The following is a 15,593-nucleotide window of genomic DNA, read 5'->3' as shown; positions in this document are numbered from 1 at the left end:
AAAAATAACACGGAAACTAGCATGGAGAAGACAATAGCCAAAAAATTTGACGTTGAATAAATCATTCAATTGTTATGACTATCTATTATAAACCGGCTACCTATGTTAAAAAGTTAAAAAATGTATTTTTTTACCTTATTTATGAAAACAAGTCTATGGTATATTAAATTTCTAGAACATTTTGCTCATGACAAAGCAAATTAAATAAAACAATAACATATAGCTTGTCCCATTTAAAAAAAAAACAAAAGTTTAGGTTATATTTTGAGAATGGCAGCTCCCAACGAAAAACTAGTTATGCCACTGACTTCCACGTGGAAATGTCTACTAGGCTCAGTTTTCACCTTTTAGATTAGGTATAAGATAACCGAAATATGAAGGGGGTTTAAAAATGCAATATTTTCAATTTCGCCCAGTATTTCAGAAACTAAGAGGGCTAGGACAAATCTGTGTGTAGCATCTTTAGTTTCATAAAAAAATAGCACAGTGACGTGAAAACCGCATCTTTGTATCTCTACCCGCAAGCCAGATACCCTGTAAAACACACGAAAATGTACGGTACACCCTGTACAGCCTCGCTCCAAAAGTGTTATTTTTACTCCTAATAAAACAATATACTATTTTTATCGAATCTTGTTTCGTCTTTATGCGTTTTGATTTCGGATTGTGTTTTGCCTTCTCCAAAAGTGTCATTAATTAATCTTTTTATTGTTTTGACTTTTCAATGTCAAAACATATTTTAATGTTTCCTTGGTTACTGCATGCGTTCTATGTGTTGCCCATTCATCATATAGTAAACGCCACGAATGTTTGGGAGTGATTCATCGCTTGATGAAATTAGAAACGACACGCGCGCTATCATTTTTACATTTAAAGCGTCATTTTTTACCGCAGACGTAGGTTTTAACGGCCCGGTCTAATCATCTGCCTGCGCTTCTCCTACTTATTCTAAAATGTTAGCGTGATTGACAAAGACGATACTATATCGCGTTTCTTTGATTGATTCGTTTTTGTGCGTCAGTCCATTGGTGTGCTTGCACTGCGACCAATGGGGCATTCCAGTTTATATTTATAACCAAATATATGTTTTGGCAAGTCTTTGACAGTTAAAACAACAAATTACAACAGATTATATATTGATTATTATATGACTTGAAACACCACGGCACTGGAATTAAGTTTTATGTGACCTTGAACAGATTAGTTCACATGGTAGCGACCGATGAATCACTCCCAAACATTCGTGGCGTTTACTATAGCTATTTTTCAAAGTAGTATATTAAAACATTTTTAAAAAATAATTTATTGTTATATGATTTAATTTTTGTTTAAAATTTATATAAAAAGTTATACTGAGATAATACGACAAATATTTTCAAAATAATAATACAGGTATCAGCTATATCTTGATTAAAAAATGTTAATGGTCTAAATTTTTAGTAATTATTGTCAACGCAGCGAAAAAACGCTTCAAGTTAGCATTCACGTCGACTATCGTTCTGCGCATGTTCAGTAGCGTATTCAGAGAGAAGGATAGGTTTATACGATAATCTCGTTCTAGAAATAAATAAATAGAAAACTGGCTTATGAAAGTCCCGTAAACAAAGTCGTGTGTAATATACATATGGCATAGCTTTATCCACGCAGTTTATAAGATCTAAGAGTTAAACGCTCGCTGAACATTCTTAAAATAAATTTAATATCAATTTACTCCTCAGATAATACCAAATTTTATATAGGATATAAAATTATACACTCACCGGCAAAAAACCGGCCACTAAAAACTAGTCCCAATTTCAAAGTTGGTTTTCTCGCGAACCACTCATTAGATTTTGATGATTTTTTTTTAAATTGTAAATTAATTCCTTCTTAACGGATGCTTTGTCAGAAATTTTTATTCCCAATTTATTTTGAGCATATACGGGGCATGGCGATGTCTTGGAAGTAGTTGAGGTCCTGTGGCAGGCCTCCTTGCAGACAAGCTGTTTTCTTTGAGTCTTCGTCGGATTGTTCTCTCACTGACTTGAGTTCTACGCAGGGCTTGTAGCAGATGTTGATTCTGAAACGCTGTAATTCTACGATATCGTAAAGTATTCAGAATAATAAAGCGGTCGTCAATTGCGTTTGTCTTCCGTTTTCTTCCAAGAACCCACTTGCCTGGTGAAATTTCCCGTTTCCATATACCGATTCCAGGCATCCTGGACTGTTGTTTGAGGTATACCCAGGGTATAGGATGCTTCACGCTATACCGTAACGGGTCCGAGCCGTGCGTCGGTGAAGACACGGCCAAACAATGTCAAGTGTTCTTTACACATATATATTCATGCCAGGCCGAGCACGATCCGAGCTTCGCCGGAACTCGTCCGTGCCCCGTCCCAGAAATGTCGGCGTACATTTTTTTCTCGGATCCGCTCCATTCCCGCCATGTTGCGGAAAGCATGAATGTACTTTTCCTGGTGCCCTGACTGCAATCTGCAGTCAGGATATAACCAAAGTACACTTTTTATCATGTATGTAGTAGGTATTAGTAGGTATAGTTAATCTTACACCAGTATTTGACGACAGGGTATGCGTAAAACTGAACAATGAAATGATGTAATGAACAAGATAGATGCTTCATCTTTTCCTTTGAGCAGGTGTTTCCCCTGCAGGTGTTGTTCTTTATTCATCAACTGCAATTGGTACCAATTCCAACTGCGAGAACTTTGGCATTGTTCGTATTAAATCTTCGTGTGTCTATGGGGCTGTGTTTTCTAATATACTCGCGGAACTAATACGAACCCCGTTATCAACTTGGTGTAGCATATACAGAAGGATCGGACGTTCCTCGGTGTCTACTTCACGGGACGTGCCCGGCTCGGGCACGGTCCGGTGTACTGTGAATCATCCTTATCGGACACATAACGTTTGACTTCGGCCATCCTCAATTAAAGCCCCAACACGAGCAACATCCATCACAGATAATGGCATTTTTGAATTCGACAACCGTCGTTGTCATATTGCAAATATTCATATATCCCTTTTCGTCTATGTCGCCTTGATTATTTATAGATAAAACTTTCTGCCTGCGAAGCATTTTTCCGAGACGTTCGTTTTAAAGCAGCGTATCTCCAATAAAAACAGAGATAATGTCGTGATTAAAAAAACAAAATGCTCACAATAAGGCTACAATTTGTGACATGTGATTTGATTTAGCAATAGCTACTACAGCTGCTACACCCTACAGGGTGTTTCAAAGTTCGGGCAAAAAACTTCGTCTTATTGTTGTGCCCTGTATATGCTCAAAATAAATTCGGAATAGAAATTTCTGACGAAGCATCCGTTAAGAAGGAATTAATTTACAATTTAAAAATCATCAAAATCTAATGAGTGGTTCGCGAGAAATCCAACTTTGAAATTTGGGACTAGTTTTTAGTGGCCGATTTTTTTTGCCGGTGAGTTTAGTTACATTTAATATTTATCTACTCATATTTTTTGATTTATATTTTTTATCGAAGTTAGCCATCCACAATCACTTCTATAATTAACAGCCTTAACGACTGCTACAAGCTAGAAGAAAATATAAAACGGTCTTCCGCGAGGTACTGTCATAGACATAAACAGTCCTACATATATAGAGAAAACAAACGATGCAACGGACTTTTACATGCCAGGCTAACAATTATAACTGGGAAAATTAACGATTATTCTTGTCCATAACTGTTAAGGTGAATGGAAGCGTTAAAAATAATTTATCGCGCCCATAAAAGCCCGTTTTATTATTAATTTTGCATTTTGCGCATCTAACTCGCCGGGATCTGAGGCAATTTGCTAATTAAACGCTGATAAAATTTCAAGTTTGCCTGCACTTATTGACATTAACGAAGCGTAATAGGAGACGAGGACGTTTTTGTTTAGTCCTTCGCGAGTGCCATAATGGTTTCTTGAATATTTCAAAGGGAAAATTAAAATATATGGAGAGGTTGGGTATTCACTATATTAAACAATCAATAATAATAACATGCAATCGAAAAAAAGACATCAAAAACAGCTGTGGAATGACAATCGATGATAAATTTGGTGAGATCAAGCCCTAGGTGTCATTTACTTAACCCGAGAGTTGTATTTTATTTTTATATTGAGTAAAAATAATTTTTAAATAATGCAGTTATGATTCGATAAAAATAGCATATTGTATGCATGGAGACCTAATCGTCATAGATTTAAGAGACATATCTTTGGAATAAAATAAATTTAGTTCTTTATATACAGGGTGGTCCGAATTATATTCCGGAAACTTCGGCAGCATATTCTGCAGATAAAAATAAGTAAAAAATTTCGTATAAATGTATGTCCTAAAATGCTTAGTTTCAGAGATACAGGGTGTAGAAGTATCATTTTTATTTCGATTTTTTCTAAATAATTTTTGAAGTAACGTCAATATTTGGATGAAAATTGGTATCAGGGAGTTTTTTGACATAAGAAATTTGATTTTGATGTTAATATGACTCCTACTAGTAAAGGGCACCACCTACATGTGTTTTAACTGTTGTGAACCATAATAACTTTTTGTACGTACCTGTATAAAACTACCAAGTGAAAAAATATACATCTCTGTAACTTTTTACTTAAAAAATATCTCTTTGTAAAAATCGCTAAGAGCAACTGTTCTTAAGATATTTTAGAATGGAAATAGTCAATACATATTATTATTGACGAAAAATAAACACGTTGAGTAGATAGTTATTTGACTGAAATAATAAATTTGGGAAATTTTTATTTTTTTAAATTAATCATATTTTTTTTACCAAGCGACCTTTTTCACGTAAAAAACGTTGTAAATGTATATTTTTTCACTCGCAACGAAAAGTTATTACTCTTCAAACCAGTTAAAAAATATGTAGGTGGCGCTCTCTACTAGTAGGAGTCATATTGATATCAAAATCAAATTTATCATGTCAAAAAACTCCCAGACACCAATTTTCATCCAAATATTAACGTTACTCCAGAAATTATTTAGAAAAAATCGAAATAAAAATCAAACTTCTACACCCTGTATCTCCGAAACTAAGCATTTTAGGACATAAATTTATTCGAACTTTTTTACATATTTTTATCTGCAGAATATGCTGTCGAAGTTTCCGGAATACAGTTCGGACCACCCTGTATATCTTCCTCAGTCATACTCTCATTTAGAGAATAGTCACTATTTTGTGCCATTTTTTCCCTAATTTTGAAAGTGATTTGTGCAAGAAATGTTATTTGGATAAATTTAGGTTACTTATATCAATCCCGCGTAAAATGTTTATACAATCTGACTAGTCTTCACTAGGTATTTTGAAGAATGACTGAAAATAAGCGTCCTTTTGCAGAAATATACAGCAAATATCATCATTGTTTATATGTCTAATTCTGATTAGGCATTTTGCAAAGCCACTGAAAACAGAGAGACACTTTGTAAAATATTCTTGTTTTGTTTAAGATGTTGGCGTTTTATAATGTGCTTAGGCTTTTAGCAATATGCCGAATTATTCGATGCGTCTGCGACATATCCTACTCACATGACATACAGTTTACTTGACTATTTCTTCTTCATTTTCTAAATTTTCCTGAACGAATAGAGGACCATCATCATTTTCAGCTAATTTAACCATTTCCAGTTATGGTGTAGCCTCTCACACATATTTAGATACTCTCTTACTCTCTTTGTAGATAGGCCTATTGTTGTCTATTGTTGGTTATGCAGGACCAAGTTATCCCTGCTAATTTCCTAATATCATGGTCCCATCACAGGTTTGGTCTTCTTTTAGGTCTCTTAATTTCTTGTGGGTTCCATGCTGTAATTTTTGTGGTCCATCTGTTGCCCGTCCTTCTCGCCAGGTGTCCAGCCCATTGCTACTTGAGGGATTTGATTCTGTGAATGACATCTATTACCTGGGTCTTTTGTCGTATGCAACCTATTATTTTACTGTCTTTTTTAGGTATTCTCATCATATTTTTAGTATATTTCGCTCCATTGAGTGTTCTGTCACCCGCACTTTTCTTATAATGTCCGTTTTAAGGTTGATTCTCACTATATAGTCTGTCCAACGAGAAGATCCTTGACAGTGAGAGATGTGTCTGTCATTTTAATTTCAAAGTAGTTTATTTTATTTTACAAAGAAATAAGTTGGCACAACTGGAACGCATTGCAGGATATATTTAAAATTTGATTGACAAGATGACAAGTGATTACTTCAAAATATTGTGAAAAAAACTGTATAAAACTGAAAAAATGTAATCGAGTTATTTTATTTAATAAAAACGGTATGTGTTAATACAAAACAAACAAGAACAAGACACTACATACCAAAAAATATAAAAAAGAACTATTATTTACTTTCAAGCTTTATGAAACTACCCGCATTTATGATTATATTTATCAATATAACTTATGTAAAAATACAAATTTGTAATATTCCACAAGAATAAATAAAACAACATAGGTAAATAAAACAAACTATTTTATTAATAATAACACCTACCAAATTTTATACCTTAAAGGTTGATTAATTAACTTTAATCTTAATTTTTTTAAACCAGTACCTTTTGACATTATTTTTCTGCAGTACTAAAATCCATTATTTACCTATCGTGTGATGTCGATATTTTACAGCTACTGCAGTTTTTAGTATGTGTTTAGTTTGATCCTTCTACCATACACTTATCTACGACGAAATGGTATACAAACTTTATCGATGGCAACTTCATTGGTGTATAAAACGTTCTGTCTGGGCAGCGAGTATAAACCATAAACTGTGCAGTACAGTTAATTTTCACTCGATTTTTCCTCCACTTGACTTCAAAAGGCACAAAACACACGTAATAATACGAATCAACATGCATCATCTTCCAAAACGCAGGGTATTTAACAAAGGTTGACACAAAATTCTAACCTATAATTTGGCAAGACTTTGACAAGCGTCAAAAATGACAAAAATCTAAAGGCGAGTTCATACGCATCGGCGTCCGTTTGTCGTTCATCGTTCCGTCAAACCAATAAAATTGAAATACGATCTGTCATTTTTTAAATAAACCAATAAAACTGGTTAAAAACAACAAGACACGACGGATGACGGATTTATATTTAAACCCATCCATAGATAACTTAAAAATTATTAGAAACTTTTTTTAGTAAAATAAATAGATTGGTATGGGACGTCATCTGCTTTTCTTCTGTCATCGTCTGTCGAAATCTTACCTAAGAAAAAAAACAGAGTATACCTTCCATATCAGGTCCCTTCCGTTTATATGAAATATTATGTCATGTAAATGAAAGTGTCAGGTTTTGCATACATAGATCATGACTGGTTGTACACATTGGTCGAATGTTTTGTTCTTTAGATGGAGTTACATTCTAAATTTGAATATGATTGAGTTTGCTCCATAAGTACTCCATGCTACCTTAATTCTTTTGTTGATTTCTGTAACAATATGTATGTTTTTTTATGAGCAGAGACTAAAATTTAACAACAGAAGATAAAATCAGAAAACAAAAGATAGAATTTTCTATTTTTACTTACGAAGAATCTTTTTCGCCTGTCCTTGTTAATCATTCATGATCGAATACAAATCGGTTTAAATACCAAGCAGCTAGAACGTTCGTTCGGCGTCTAATCTAGTCTATGAATTAAAGAAATGTTACGTTACAGAATGAGGTACCCTCCCTGTCTACGAGATTGCATTGTTTACCTTGCATAAAACACCTTTGTTCCTTTTTTTCTGTAGCGTTAATAGCGACGAATAAAATGTTGCGCGACCTTACAACAATCATTTTCATATTGGAAAAGGTTGCGCTCCGGTTGTTTATTTTTCTTTCTATTTATCTCTGGGTAATAAAACATGGCCTTTGGTACTTCTATGACGCGATGGTATTTTATTGTGCTTTGCTACAGGGATATTTAATCTGATTCTGTTGCTATGACACATCAATGCAATCATATAACCATTAGAAAGATCGTGCTTTCGAATATAGGGCAGTATCTGCATCTATGCTACAGGATAGGAATTAATTCCACTATGAATACCTTACTTATTCCTATAAACAATTATATACTACTAGTAATATATTCCGGCAGCTTAACTATGAATATTTTATTGATGTTATAACTGAAATATTTTTAATTTATCATAAATAACCAAAATAATTTTTCAAACCATAGTGTGTTATACAGTTAATAAAAATTATATCGTCCCATTGCTGCCAAAAGTCACTAACTTACTTTACTTAAGATGAATTGCATTGCATAAAGATGTTATAGTTAGTAACTATTCGGTATTAAAATTAAACATAAATAGCCAGAAATCGTAGTTAATGACTTTTGCACTCGATTCTCCTCTTCAAAACATAGTTAGTGATTGAATTTGGTTGTTCGGAAAAATGTTAGTTAGTGACTTTTGGCAAGAAAAAGCATATACCATAAAAAACAAGAATTAAGCACCAGAATTAAGTCCAATTAATATTATAGTTTATTCTATAGTGATATTTGAATATAACGTCTGCCCTAACAGTTATTCACACTTATGCCCCTCATACCTACCTAGAGAGTGAAGCAACAAATTAAAAATACAAATATTTTTACCCATATACAGGGTGATCCGAAGCATATTCTGCAGATAAAAATAAGTAATAAAGTTCGCATAAATGTATGTCCTAAAATGCTTAGTTTCAGAGATACAGGGTGTAGAAATTTCTTTTTTATTTCGATTTTTTCCAAATTTATGAATTAACGTTAATATTTGGATGAAAATTGGTGTCTGAGTTTTTTGACATGATAAATTTGATTTTAATGGCAATATGACTCCTACCTGTAGAGGGCGGCTCCTACATATTTTTTAACTGGTTTGAAGAGTAATAACTTTTCGTCCGTACCTGTATAAAAATACTGAGTAAAAATATACATTTAATGTTTTTTTATGTAAAAATGTCTCTTGTTAAAAATCACTATGAGTGAGTTTTCGAGATATTTTGAATCGAAATTATCAATACCTGTCATCATTGATATAAATTAAGTATGTTGACTAAATATTATTAGACTGAAAAAAATTTGAAATGTTTTTATGCCAAAAGCTCAACAGAAACTGTTTTATCGTCATTTTTTCGAAGAAAAATTTATGGTTAATTTAAAAAACAAAAAGTTTTCAAATTTATAATTTCAGTCAAATAACTATTAACATATTTTTTCTTTTTCCTTTTTTCTAGTCGTTAATCTTATCTCTTTGTGTGTTTTTAGTACCGTGAGAATTTCTGTTGTTTCTGTCGTATGCAATTTATTTGATATATAAGTCAAACGAACAGCTGGTTTGACAAAGGTAATTTTTAACTTGTTAGTGTGTTTATTTGTTAATTAATGTTGTATCTGTGTTTATATTGTATATCTTTTGTTTGCTTTTATACATTCATATGACTTTTTATATGATATGAAACCGGTCACGAATAAAGAATTTTTTAATAGTGGTTTGGACTTTGTTTTCCATTTTAACGTTAAGTTTTTTACCATGGGCCACCACTTTGTGAGAATGAACAAACTTTATAACTTATTATAGTTTTTGTTAATAATGACATGTATTGATTACGGTAGTTACGAGGTGCGGACGAATAGTTATTACTCTTCAAAATAGTTAAAACACGTGTACCCCGTATCAAAATCGAATTTCTCATGTAAAAAAAACAAACATCAATTTTCATCGAAACATTGACGTTACTTCAGAAATTATTTGGAGAAAATCGAAATAAAAATGAAACTTTTACATCCTGTATCTCCAAAACTCAGCACTTTAGGACATACATTTATACGAACTTTTTTACTTATTTTTATCTGCAGAATATGCTGCCGAAGTTGCTGGAATACAGTTCGGATCACCCTGTATAGTGTTAGAGGTCCTATAGCATTATGCATCTTATAGTTGAAGATTCTCTTAACATTTGAATCGGTCCATAAAACCTTCAGTTTTTGCCATTAACTACTTATTTTTCTCTAAAGAGCACTATTATTTGCGAGAGTTCTTAGATCAGAAGTGGGATTTTTTGTTGTGTTCACATAATTAAGTGGACTATGGCGAACTTAGAAGTATCAAATTTAAAATTAATGAATCTGTTTCTGCGAAAATATCTATGTACCATTGTTAAAAATATCAATGTTTACTATTGAGAAAAAATGTTTCAGAAACTTCGCTGTATTGTTTGCATCCTTAATCATAAATTTTATGGATCATGTGGTATATTGTAAAAACATCTAATTTTTTCAGCAAAAAAATCTTATAGCAAACTAATATTACTTGTCTCTTTTAGGCTATCGATATCGTTACAATCGGCCCTCTCCGTAGCAGATAGAATTAGCGAATTAGAAAAGCAACAAAGGTACTCGTACTTAGACCCTAACAAGAAACACAAAGTTCCTGACCCTACTCTTAAGGCGATCCAGAAGAAAGCGTTGCTCTCGTTCTACGAGCGACACCAACAGAACAACGGCACCACTGGCAGCAACAAGAACACCTGGAGATCGGAGCCGCAGCTGGCTCAGAGCCAGCAGCCGCTCAGCGTCGCTCCTCAGACCCCAAAGGTGAAGGTGTCGTTGCCATCGCGAAGGGCGTCGTCGGCTAGTGATTACGCTTCGGCGAATAATTCGAAGAGGAATAGTTTGGCTTCGTCTTTGGAGTCGAAGACAACCGATAGTATTGGTAAGTAGATATTATTATCAAATTCACTTAAAGAAATAAGAGATTGAAGTATATATTAATATCTTTTGGAGTTCTTCAAGAAACAAAGTCTTTTCAAAAGTTGTGATGCAGTCGTGATAGTCAGTTTCTAAGGTCATGTCTAAAATCAAAATGATTTAAGTCTTAAGTCAAACTCAACATCAAGTTCAAATGATTTAAGTCATTTTATTTCACAAGTCATTTATGTAAAGTCAAATTAATATAACGTTATTTAAGTCGTTTTTATGAAATCTATATTTTTGACTTAAAGCATGATGATCTGTAAGTTAAGTCAGTAAAATCACTTAAATCAATCTAATTACCCTCAAGTCAAGACAACCAGAATTCAATTTAAGTACTTTTTTTAAATGTTAATATTAATTTTCTTGTATTACCAGTTAGGCGATTTTCTTACTAAGTATCATATTATTGTAACGAAAGATAAAAAACGAAAAGATGTGTATATGAAATTTGGACACTACAACATGAAATTTTCAAAACCCGGAGAGATAACTTATCTAAAATATACCAGTTATGGTGATTACTATCTTTTTGTCAAATCAAAACTCTCTTACAAACACTAAATCTATTAATTTTTGGAAATCCATCGTTTCCTACAGCGCGACAAAGCGACGAAAACAAAATAATTTGAATCGATCTCGCCCCAGTTGCAGTTGGATGTTCGCGGCAGTTGAGGTTCAATATTTTTGCATTTATACACTGTCAGTTTCGGTTGTAGGTTAGGTTTGGAATTGTGAAAATTTCGAACGTTTTTCTTTCGATTTAAAAATACTTCTGGTATTTGTCAAAGTTCAAACACAGTAATCCACGATTACGCAAAATATAAACATCACATTAACAGAAATAATGAAACAACAATAAGGGTCATTTTTCAATGCATCGGCGTACTGTGCTTCACGTGATCGACAGGCGCTTATTCATTGGCTGTCGCCGAACGTCGCCAGCGGTCGCCAACTGCCCGCAACTGCCGACATAAACATTGACCATCTTTGAACTCCGCTGAACGTAAAACGAACTGCCAACTATTCGACCAACTGACTTTATAAATGCGCGCGTTCATTTCATAGCGTTGAACATTTTGAACGGCAACTGAACCTCAACTGAACCTCAACTCCCGAGTTTATAAATCCAGCTTAATGCTGAGAACATAGTGGAGCGACGAGGAGAGAGGCGAGCAAGCAGCGCGACATCGCGTCCAAAACAAACCTGTGAAGTCAAGTACGTGTGAACATAGTAAAGCCATCTGCTCGAGTGGTTAATTTTGTTTTCGTCGCTCTGTCGCGCTGTAGAAAATGATTAAATGAATGAAAAATTAATACTTGCCATACTTTCTCGGGTTTTTGAAAACTTCATCTAGCCAAATGTTTGCGACATTACTGCCCAGAATTTTAGCCACTGTTAACATTTTAAATTATCAATAAGCAAATGAAAATAATAAATTTGCATAAGTACCTCGCTATTCCTCGCCGCTCTACTATGTTTCAGCACCTCGAGGCTTGCTCGACGAGGATAGCGGCAAGCAATCAGCGCGACGTCGCGCCCAGAACAAACTTGTGAAGTCAAGTACATGTAAACATAGTAAAGCGATCTGCTCGAGCGGTTAGATCGAGCGGCGAGATCGATTCAAAAAATTTAGTTTTCGTCGTTCTGTCGCGTTGTAGAAAACAATGGATTCTCAAAAATTAATAGATTTAGTGTTTGTAAGAGAGACTTTATGGGGCCAAAAAGATAGTAATCACCATAACTGGTACATTTTAGATAAGTGATGAGATGAAGTGGCAATAAATTTTCGTAAATGTTCTGAAACTTGTTACACTCTCTCCGGGTTTTGAAAATTTCATGTTGTAATGTACAAATTTCATGTACAGTACACCTTTTGGTTTGTTGGTTTCGAATAAACTAAATATTTGCGACACTAGTGCCCAGAATTTTAGCCACTGTTAACATTTTAAATTATCAATAAGCAAATGAAAATAATAAATTTGCAAGTACCTCACTATTCCTCGCCGCTCTACTATGTTTTAGCACCTCGAGGCTTGACCACCGCGATATCGCGCTGCTTGCTCGCCGCTATCCTCGTTGCTTCACTATGTTCTTAGCCTCAAATTTTAAGTGTTAAGTCAGCTTTCGAAAAATGACTTGTCATTAAAATTATTTAATTAAAAAAAAAGTTTCTGTGAGCTTACAGCTTCGTTTTGATGTCAAAATCAAAGTTAAATCAGAATTTTAGCAATTCTTTTAGGTTCTAATCTATCAAGCAAACCAAACGTTGATATTTTGACTTCCTCTTTTTTTCTCATGTTGTCTCCGTTAACAGAGGTGAGCGACCACTCTCTTAAAGGCATCTCTGTTTCTAGCAACATCGTGCAAAAAGCTATTTTGTGGCAATTTCATTTCCCTCTTAAATGTTAACCGAGGGATGTGCTGACATGAGCTAAAAAACAAAATGCTCACAAGACATGGTTCTGACCAAAAAAATAATGTTTTAGAAAAATTTACTCACGAAGTTATTGCACAGGGCTTTTAAATTTAAGGTAAATTACAATCCTTCGATTAACTCTGTATAATAAGCCAAATACTAAAGTTTATAAAAAAAAATTGGTCAAGTGCGAGTCGGACTTGGGCACGAATGGTTCCGTACCATTCATTATCTATACAACATTAGACCACTATATTATTATAAACTTTTTTTCCGATTTAGCTGAAATTTTGAATGGGCGTATAAGTAATTTATAAAAATGAAGAAACACATTACTAAAAATTGTATTAATCAATAATAAATATGTAAAAAGTAAAAATAAATATGTAAAAATATGTAAAAATTTAAAAAAAAACGATTAAAAAAAAGTCGCTTTGACTAGGATTCGAACCTGCCTTACTACGACTCCAACGTCATAGCAGCGTAAAATCCTAATGCTTTAACCACCCGGTCACCGAGGACTTGAAAGATTCTATGTAAAATTCTTACTTAAAAGATAATGTTTAGTGAAAGTACTTTTTTATTTATAAACATTTATTTAATTCTGTTTTTAGTATTTGTTCTTATAGCGGCAACATAGATAAATTATCTGTAAAAATGTCAACTGTCTTGCTATAACGGTTCATAAGATAGACCTTTGTGACAGACGGACGGACAGCGAAGTCTTAGTAATAGGGTTCCCGTTTTTATCCTTTGGGTACGGAACCCTAAAAAACTGAGTTTGTAAATTAAAGTAGATATATTTATATACAGTTTGCTACAAAACTCATGAAAATGGGACTAAAAATATGACACTTTAAATTTGACGAAAACAATTACCGTTGCGTTTTTTTGAAGCCGAGTGTACATTATTGTTTAAATGTTTTTTTCATGGTATTTAATATTTTTTCGTAGATTTTGTTATAAAACATTACCAGTTACATATTAACATAGGGTTAGATACCTTATATTGAATAATATTAACACATTACATCTCTTATTTATCTTTCAATGATCTATATCCAACAAATTCATCTGCTAATTTATGTAAATATATTTTCGTCCTGTTAACATTAACATAGAACAACCATTTTAACTCAATCAATTATTACTGCATTAGAAGTAGCAAAAATACGAATAAGCAAAAATTCAAATTGACTTATTAGTATTCTGCATATATTAACAGCAAAACGAAGTTAAAAATTGTTTTGATATGTTCATTTCTCGGCAAAAGCCTAGATCTTTCGCAGCTGAAAGAGAAATGTAAGAAATAAAAAAATATATTTTTAATAGAACTAAATACTAGTCCAAACGGAAATCAGCTTGTCAGTGGCTTTTTAGTCGTAAAACAAATTTGCCTAATTAACAAAAAATACTTACCGTTTCGGTAGGTATATTCTTTCCGTCGACGGAAGCAAATAATTAAAAGAATAAAGAAAAAGTTAATGTTTCCTTTTTGCTGCTAATAATAATCTGGGCGGGGCTTATTTTACTTAATAGTTAATCAATAATTCCTGAAAAAATTGAGAGTGGAGATGTCGATTTTGTAACTTCTTAAGAATTACTGTCATTCCGCCTGATTTTTTTTCAGAATTTATTTATTTGAGCAAACGATGCACTGGTGTCCGCAAAATAAATATTTCGATATCCCTGTTGTGCGATATAATAAATGTAAAAAATGTGTAATCACTCTTGACTAATGATGGTGAAAGAAAGAGACCAGACCATTTTCGAAACTATTTCCAAAGAATTAAAATGGTAGATTCGTCATAATTAAGCAACAAGTTAATAAAAGACAAAAGTTGGGTAGCTCTTTGCTTCCAATTAGTACGCATTAATTATATTCATTATTTCCGTCTAGCAAATGGAATGGTTAGCCCCCGGCACCAACACAGCAACTCCTGCGGCAGCCTCTCCACCGATCTCCTCGGTCCAGTCATCGTAGGCCCATCGATCTCCGTCGACGACTACGTGCCAGGGAAACCGCCCGAACGGCCGCCCAAGAACCCCAATTTGCGCACGGCCTATCCCGATCTGTTCCAGGAACAGCGCGTCTCCAGCCCAGACCTGCCTCCCCCTTCACCGCCAACCGTTTTGGAGCATGAGGTGTTTGACAATGACACGCCGTTACCGCCACCTCCGCCAGAGTGTGAGAACGATTGGCAGCAACAGTTTAGTGACAGGTTAGTATTAAAAAGTTCATATGTTTAGAAATACGCTGTGTCCAGGTACACGTTAGCGTGTACTAAGTATAAAACTTCGGTGTACGCGAAACGTCATTACATTTTTATGACATTGAATTTTTACGAGTACCAAGTTAGAAATGCCTAAATATTCAAGCGTTCATTACGTTCTATATTATTGATGGAGCGAGTTTGTTTTTTTTTTTTCGTCATTT

The 15,593-nt window shown here is 33.8% G+C and overlaps 1 protein-coding gene across 2 annotated transcripts in view; it reads left to right on the top strand.

Annotated features, from left to right (window-relative positions):
• Window positions 1-15,593, top strand: part of LOC115889735 (protein Shroom-like) — a 513,929-nt gene that overhangs the window by 229,429 nt on the left and 268,907 nt on the right. For both annotated transcript variants that reach the window (XM_030909801.1, XM_030909800.1), the window contains 2 exons: window positions 10,310-10,698; window positions 15,057-15,378. In XM_030909801.1, coding sequence (XP_030765661.1) covers window positions 10,310-10,698; window positions 15,057-15,378 — 711 coding nt within the window. The remainder of the gene's footprint in view (window positions 1-10,309; window positions 10,699-15,056; window positions 15,379-15,593) is intronic.

Source organism: Sitophilus oryzae, unplaced genomic scaffold (assembly GCF_002938485.1).
Source record: "Sitophilus oryzae breed Bouriz unplaced genomic scaffold, Soryzae_2.0 scaffold_845_pilon_pilon, whole genome shotgun sequence".
In the NCBI taxonomy this organism is placed as follows: Eukaryota; Metazoa; Arthropoda; class Insecta; order Coleoptera; family Curculionidae; genus Sitophilus; species Sitophilus oryzae.
Note: the sequence above shows the minus strand (reverse complement) of the source record. Positions and strands in the feature narration are given on the sequence as shown.